The 7,280-nt window shown below is 44.1% G+C and overlaps 1 protein-coding gene across 1 annotated transcript in view; it reads right to left on the bottom strand.

Moving 5' to 3' along the window:
- Positions 1-1,894: 1,894 nt before the first annotated feature.
- LOC133977051 (noelin-like) overlaps positions 1,895-7,280 on the bottom strand; it is a 12,031-nt gene continuing 6,645 nt past the window's right edge. The window contains exons 2-6 of the mRNA XM_062415191.1: positions 7,246-7,280; positions 6,150-6,305; positions 5,543-5,762; positions 2,983-3,089; positions 1,895-2,557 (exon numbers count right to left, since the gene is read on the bottom strand). The exon at positions 7,246-7,280 is cut by the window's right edge and continues 115 nt beyond it. Of these exons, the coding sequence (XP_062271175.1) occupies positions 1,895-2,557; positions 2,983-3,089; positions 5,543-5,762; positions 6,150-6,305; positions 7,246-7,280 (1,181 nt within the window). The remainder of the gene's footprint in view (positions 2,558-2,982; positions 3,090-5,542; positions 5,763-6,149; positions 6,306-7,245) is intronic.

Genomic DNA, 7,280 nt, shown 5'->3' with positions numbered 1-7,280 from the left:
TGTGTTCCTCGGTGTTACTGTGTGTGTTCCTCAGAGTTACTGTCTGTGTTCCTCAGAGTTACTGTGTGTGTTCCTCAGAGTTACTGTGTGTGTTCCTCGGTGTTACTGTGTGTGTTCCTCGGTGTTACTGTGTGTGTTCCTCGGTGTTACTGTCTGTGTTCCTCGGTGTTACTGTCTGTGTTCCTCAGAGTTACTGTGTGTGTTCCTCAGAGTTACTGTGTGTGTTCCTCAGAGTTACTGTGTGTGTTCCTCGGTGTTACTGTGTGTGTTCCTCGGTGTTACTGTGTGTGTTCCTCGGTGTTACTGTCTGTGTTCCTCGGTGTTACTGTGTGTGTTCCTCAGAGTTACTGTCTGTGTTCCTCAGTGTTACTGTGTGTGTTCCTCAGAGTTACTGTGTGTGTTCCTCAGAGTTACTGTGTGTGTTCCTCGGTGTTACTGTGTGTGTTCCTCGGTGTTACTGTGTGTGTTCCTCGGTGTTACTGTCTGTGTTCCTCGGTGTTACTGTGTGTGTTCCTCAGAGTTACTGTGTGTGTTCCTCGGTGTTACTGTGTGTGTTCCTCGGTGTTACTGTCTGTGTTCCTCAGTGTTACTGTGTGTGTTCCTCAGTGTTACTGTGTGTGTTCCTCAGAGTTACTGTGTGTGTTCCTCGGTGTTACTGTCTGTGTTCCTCAGTGTTACTGTCTGTGTTCCTCAGTGTTACTGTCTGTGTTCCTCAGTGTTACTGTGTGTGTTCCTCAGAGTTACTGTCTGTGTTCCTCAGAGTTACTGTGTGTGTTCCTCGGTGTTACTGTGTGTGTTCCTCAGTGTTACTGTGTGTGTTCCTCAGTGTTACTGTCTGTGTTCCTCGGTGTTACTGTGTGTGTTCCTCGGTGTTACTGTGTGTGTTCCTCTGTGTTACTGTGTGTGTTCCTCAGTGTTACTGTGTGTGTTCCTCAGTGTTACTGTCTGTGTTCCTCAGAGTTACTGTCTGTGTTCCTCTGTGTTACTGTCTGTGTTCCTCAGTGTTACTGTCTGTGTTCCTCAGTGTTACTGTCTGTGTTCCTCAGAGTTACTGTGTGTGTTCCTCAGTGTTACTGTCTGTGTTCCTCAGAGTTACTGTGTGTGTTCCTCGGTGTTACTGTTTGTTCCTCAGTGTTTGTTCCTCAGAGTTACTGTGTGTGTTCCTCAGTGTTTGTTCCTCAGAGTTACTGTGTGTGTTCCTCAGAGTTACTGTGTGTGTTCCTCAGAGTTACTGTGTGTGTTCCTCAGTGTTACTGTGTGTGTTCCTCAGTGTTACTGTCTGTGTTCCTCAGTGTTACTGTGTGTGTTCCTCGGTGTTACTGTCTGTGTTCCTCAGTGTTACTGTGTGTGTTCCTCAGTGTTACTGTCTGTGTTCCTCAGAGTTACTGTGTGTGTTCCTCAGTGTTACTGTGTGTGTTCCTCAGAGTTACTGTGTGTGTTCCTCAGTGTTACTGTGTGTGTTCCTCAGTGTTACTGTGTGTGTTCCTCAGTGTTACTGTGTGTGTTCCTCGGTGTTACTGTGTGTGTTCCTCGGTGTTACTGTGTGTGTTCCTCGGTGTTACTGTCTGTGTTCCTCAGAGTTACTGTGTGTGTTCCTCGGTGTTACTGTGTGTGTTCCTCGGTGTTACTGTGTGTGTTCCTCGGTGTTACTGTGTGTGTTCCTCAGTGTTACTGTGTCTGTTCCTCGGTGTTACTGTCTGTGTTCCTCAGTGTTACTGTGTGTGTTCTTCAGTGTTACTGTTCTTAGTTCTTAGTGTCTGTTCTTAGTTCTTAGTGTCTGTTCCTCAGTGTTACTGTGTTTGTTCTTAGTTCTTAGTGTCTGTTCTTAGTTCTAAGTGTCTGTTCCTCAGTGTTACTGTGTCTGTTCTTAGTTCTTAGTGTCTGTTCCTCAGTGTTACTGTATGATGTGATAAAGTGTAACGTTGTATAGGACTTGGTGGCCATTGTTCCAGGCGTACAGTGCTCTTTCTCGGGGGTTGTAGTCGAGCATGGATAGATGGCTGTATTTATTGGTCAGAGGAATGTCGATGTACTCGTAGGTGGAAGAGTTAGTGGAGTAGGCATAGTACACTTTGGTTCCACCAGAGTACCCATTTGTAACATACAGGGTTCCACAGATCATGAATGCTTCACCTGCACTGCGTTTCGGATGGTTGGTGGTCCAGCTACGGATGATTTGCAGAGTATTTGGGTTTAACTGGCTGAGAACTATATTTCCAGCATTCTGATTAGTAGCGTAGACCGCCCAGAGCCCTCCTTCATCCACCATGAGGTCAATGTCTGAGTGCCCTCCCCAGGAATAGTGGTACATGTTGTTGTAGCCAGCAAAGTCAAGTTGGCGAGAACGGCTGATGAGCGATGTGCTGAAGTCAAACTTGATGATGGTGTGACTTTGGAATTTGTTGAAGTAAATGGAGCCGTTATAAACCACCTGACCAGTACCAGACCAAGGATGAGGCAAGCGGTGAGAGGTGAAGTTATCTGTTGTCATGAAGTCATACATCGACTGGTACTCCCTAACAAAGCGGTTGTTATGGTAACCATCCATGTACCACACCTGTAAGGGATCAAAGTAAAACTATGATGTCAGAGAATACAGAAATACCGTAATGTTTATAGTTTGATCATTATGTTATCAGCAGCACATTAAGTTCCACTAATATTCACTTACCATGTGGCCACTAGCACAGCACTTACCTGTCTGAACTCCCTTATTCAGGTTTATGAGCCTTTCTCATTCCCATAAATCTGCTGATAAATCACAACTAGTCCTACGTTCATTGCAGGCCAGGAAATCTCCTGTGTGCTGTCTCAGTGCAACTTTTCTACTGGCTTAAAAATTACTTTTTTCTCCGTCTTAAATTAAAGTTTCAGATTTTGTGGTTCATCTCTCTATGATCCTAACTTCAACTTGAATCTTGTTTCAGTCCTGAGTAAAGGTTTATTTTTTATAGCTCCAAAATTATTATTGATTACACTCACTCTGTTGTCACCGGCCGGAGCGAGCGGGTCAGTCATCCATGATCCAAACCTCGATCCAGACGTCTTGATGGTGATTGGTTCAGATATTCCTGTCAGCTTTCCACAGGCTGAAATACATACAGGAACACATAAAGGTACAAATTAGACTAAATATATTCAGTCCCGCCATAATTATGCAACGTTTTTGTATTGCAGCAAACATTTATAACTTTGTTGTGGCTTTTATGAAACAATTTGCAATTTTATGGCCTCTTATTGCAGTAAAATTCCTGAATTTGGAAAAATTGCAATCAATCCTACAATAAAGACATTTAATAACTTCCTGCGTGTGACAGAAACACTTTTTCAGAGCTAATGTTGAACGAAAACTACTTGAGTTAATTTATAATTTTTATTAAATCGATTTTGAGCTCAACATTAAAATATAAAATCTCATGTCCACAGTTTGATTATATTGACCGTTGCTGTTTGTATTCTTCTGACTCACTGAATCAAAGCTCATTACATTTTGAATTGGGAACATTTGGGAACAGTTTAGTTTGGTCCGTGGCATCATGTTTGTTGGCAGGTTAGATTTGAATACTCGCTGAATGCTGCAATGACACCAAATGCACGACTGCTACAAACCACAAGCAGCTGCTCACATTCAAGGATGAAAAGTTGCAGTAATTTAGCAAAATCACAAGCTCTTGAAAAAATGGTAGAGAATTTGCAGTCATTACTTCATGTAGAGACAGCTGTACCTTCATCATAACATTATGGAGATGAATGTAATGAAGTTTATGCTGCTTCTAGTTTTTAAGATGACATTTAAAAAGTTAATATCAGCATCTTTTAGAGAAACCAGGTCTCAGTTACTCCAGATCATCCAGTGGAAACACTTTTAACTGGAACTACTTTCTATTTAAAACTTTTGGGCCTTTTCCATTATACAGTTCTACCTCTACTCGGCTCAACTCTTTTTTTTTTTGGGTGGATAGGACCTGGTACCTGCTGCTCCTCCATCAGGGATAGTACCTGGTACCTGTTCCTCCATCAGGGATAGTACCTGGTACCTGCTGCTCCATCAGGGATAGTACCTGGTACCTGCTGCTGCTCCATCAGGGATAGTACCTGGTACCTGTTCCTCCATCAGGGATAGTACCTGGTACCTGCTGCTCCATCAGGGATAGTACCTGGTACCTGCTGCTCCATCAGGGATAGTACCTGGTACCTGCTCCTCCATCAGGGATAGTACCTGGTACCTGCTCCTCCATCAGGGATAGTACCTGGTACCTGCTCCTCCATCAGGGATAGTACCTGGTACCTGCTCCTCCATCAGGGATAGTACCTGGTACCTGCTGCTGCTCCATCAGGGATAGTACCTGGTACCTGCTCCTCCATCAGGGATAGTACCTGGTACCTGCTGCTGCTCCATCAGGGATAGTAACTGGTACCTGCTGCTGCTCCATCAGGGATAGTAACTGGTACCTGCTGCTCCTCCATCAGGGATAGTACCTGGTACCTGCTGCTCCTCCATCAGGGATAGTACCTGGTACCTGCTGCTGCCCCATCAGGGATAGTACCTGGTACCTGCTGCTGCTCAATCAGGGATAGTACTTGGTACCTGCTGCTCCATCAGGGATAGTACTTGGTACCTGCTGCTCCATCAGGGATAGTACCTGGTACCTGCTCCTCCATCAGGGATAGTACCTGGTACCTGCTGCTCCATCAGGGATAGTACCTGGTACCTGCTCCTCCATCAGGGATAGTACCTGGTACCTGCTCCTCCATCAGGGATAGTACCTGGTACCTGCTCCTCCATCAGGGATAGTACCTGGTACCTGCTGCTCCATCAGGGATAGTACCTGGTACCTGCTGCTCCATCAGGGATAGTACCTGGTACCTGCTGCTGCTCCATCAGGGATAGTACCTGGTACCTGCTCCTCCATCAGGGATAGTACCTGGTACCTGCTCCTCCATCAGGGATAGTACCTGGTACCTGCTGCTGCTCCATCAGGGATAGTACCTGGTACCTGCTCTTCCATCAGGGATAGTACCTGGTACCTGCTCCTCCATCAGGGATAGTACCTGGTACCTGGTACTTTTTTAGTATCTGCTCTGCCGAGGTTCCAAGCGAGCCGAGCCGATACTAAATGTGACGTCAACAGGCTGCCGGGCCGCTGATTGGTCAGAGAGTCACTGGAAGAGTCATGAGCCGTCCCACACAAGAATGAAAACATTTTTAAATACTGCAACAATAGTTACAGCGAGTTTCACACGAGTTAACACGGCTCCTACACGCAAAACTACACCGTGGTCCTTGGACGAGGTGCAGACATTCCTGTGTGTGATGGCAGACGAAATAATTGACGAGAGCTGGACGAGCCCGCCCATATTGAGGGGCTACTATACGTAATGGGAAACGACCTGGTACCAAGCCGAGTAGTGCTAAAACTGTATAATGGAAAAGCGCCATAAACTTACTGTGACAATGATCAAAGGTGAGGTGAGGGAGTGAAAGAGTGTTTTCAGTGGGGTGTTGTGTTTTTTTGTGTTGTTTTTTAGTCTGTTGCCTCACCGAGCCTCTGCATGCAGGCCCTCAGACGGTCCTCCAGGCTTGTCACTCTGCTGTGGAGCTCCTGATAGTCCAGACCTCCCAGCTGCTCCTGCAGGGAGCTCAGCAGCTCGGTCACATTTGCTGCTTCTTCCTTGAACTGTCGTACCAGCAGAGCGTCTGCCTTGTAGGCCTCTAGAACTGGAATCAGAGGACGTAACTCCTCCATCTTTGCCTTGATTGACTGAAAGACATCAGAGACATTCAGAGGACTAAATGAATTACTGTTTTGTTGGCATATTAATGAAGTTACCACTGCTTTGCTTGTGGATTGTCTCAATGTATAGACACACCTAGCTTTTCTGCAGCTGTGAGTAACAAACAACATCAGTACTGATGTTTCTGCAAAATCTCAGATTACATTCATTGACAACTGAACAACATTATTGTAAAATTCAGACTTGTCTGAGTCACGTTACAATTTTCTCCGCTGCTATGGCACATTTCTTGAAACATTTCAAAATTTCTCAGCACTGAAAATGTGTTTCCCACAAAAAAACCTCATATAGGTATTGTTTAGCTGATTTGTTGATTGGTTGTTTAAGGCATGATGTCATGGTGTGGGCGGTACCTTGTACTGCCTGGCGATGTTACTCTCATGTCCTTCCTCCACCTGTTTGAATTTGTTCTCCAGTCCTTTCAGTTGGACTTCCATCTTCTCCACAAACTGCAGATCCCTCTGAGTGCGTTGGTCGAGAACCTCGATAGACTGACTCATATTCTGCACCTGGTTAGGGTTAGACCATACAACACCACATTTACCAACTAATATTACACTAGTACTACTGCTACAACTGTACTACATAATATACTGTTATATTAAATATCTTACCAGGTCTGTACTTCTGGTTTATGTTTGGGACACATTCAGCTACTTTTTCACTACCTGTAAAGCTAACTTAATGTCATCTGTGTTAGCGACACTGCTGCTAACTGGAATATATGTCGGAGTTTTTTGTTAAAATAGATTTATAGATAATAAATCCACATAGAATTCAGATTTACTGATTGGGAGTACTTTATTGCTGCTATAGTACAATATATATTCCTGAGCTAAGCAGTGGTGCTTCAGCGCCCCTTACTGGTGATAAATGGTCATAGCACAGCTATCAAATGGCTTTTAACAATTACTGCACATTACTACTGTGCTCTACATAGTCGTGTGCTCTTGCATTACTGGTTTATCGCCTCAAACAGCCTATGTGTTTTTTATGCTTTATATCACTGGAAAAACTAGCAGTAGTATTATCAGCAGTAACGTTAATAGTACTACTATAGTCCTTTGTAGTAACTCGTACCCTTCGTTGCTATTTTACCCAGTTTGGGTTAATATAGGGTTAGGGTCACACAGTGTTAATGTTACCCAGAAAGCCACTCAAGATAAAGCGTGTTGAATGTCATATGCACATCATTGTGGCTAAAGCTTGTTGTGTAACACAGGGTCAAAATAAGACTGGTTAATTTAACCCAATGTTGTGTTGTGCGGTTTGATTTTTGATTTAGTTTTTTTCCATCTGTAAAGCGTACTTGGGTTTGTGAAAGGTGCTATATAAATTAAACGTATTATTGTTATTTATAATTACTGCCCCTGCAGAATGATGATATATCTCACTCTGGGAAATTGTGATTTTGCAATACTCAATATTAATGCGTTACTACATTAGTACCTTTTCCAGAAGCTGTCTTAGCTGTTTGGTTCGAG

The sequence above is a fragment of the Scomber scombrus genome, unplaced genomic scaffold (assembly GCF_963691925.1).
Source record: "Scomber scombrus unplaced genomic scaffold, fScoSco1.1 SCAFFOLD_131, whole genome shotgun sequence".
Lineage (NCBI taxonomy): Eukaryota > Metazoa > Chordata > Actinopteri > Scombriformes > Scombridae > Scomber > Scomber scombrus.
Note: the sequence above shows the minus strand (reverse complement) of the source record. Positions and strands in the feature narration are given on the sequence as shown.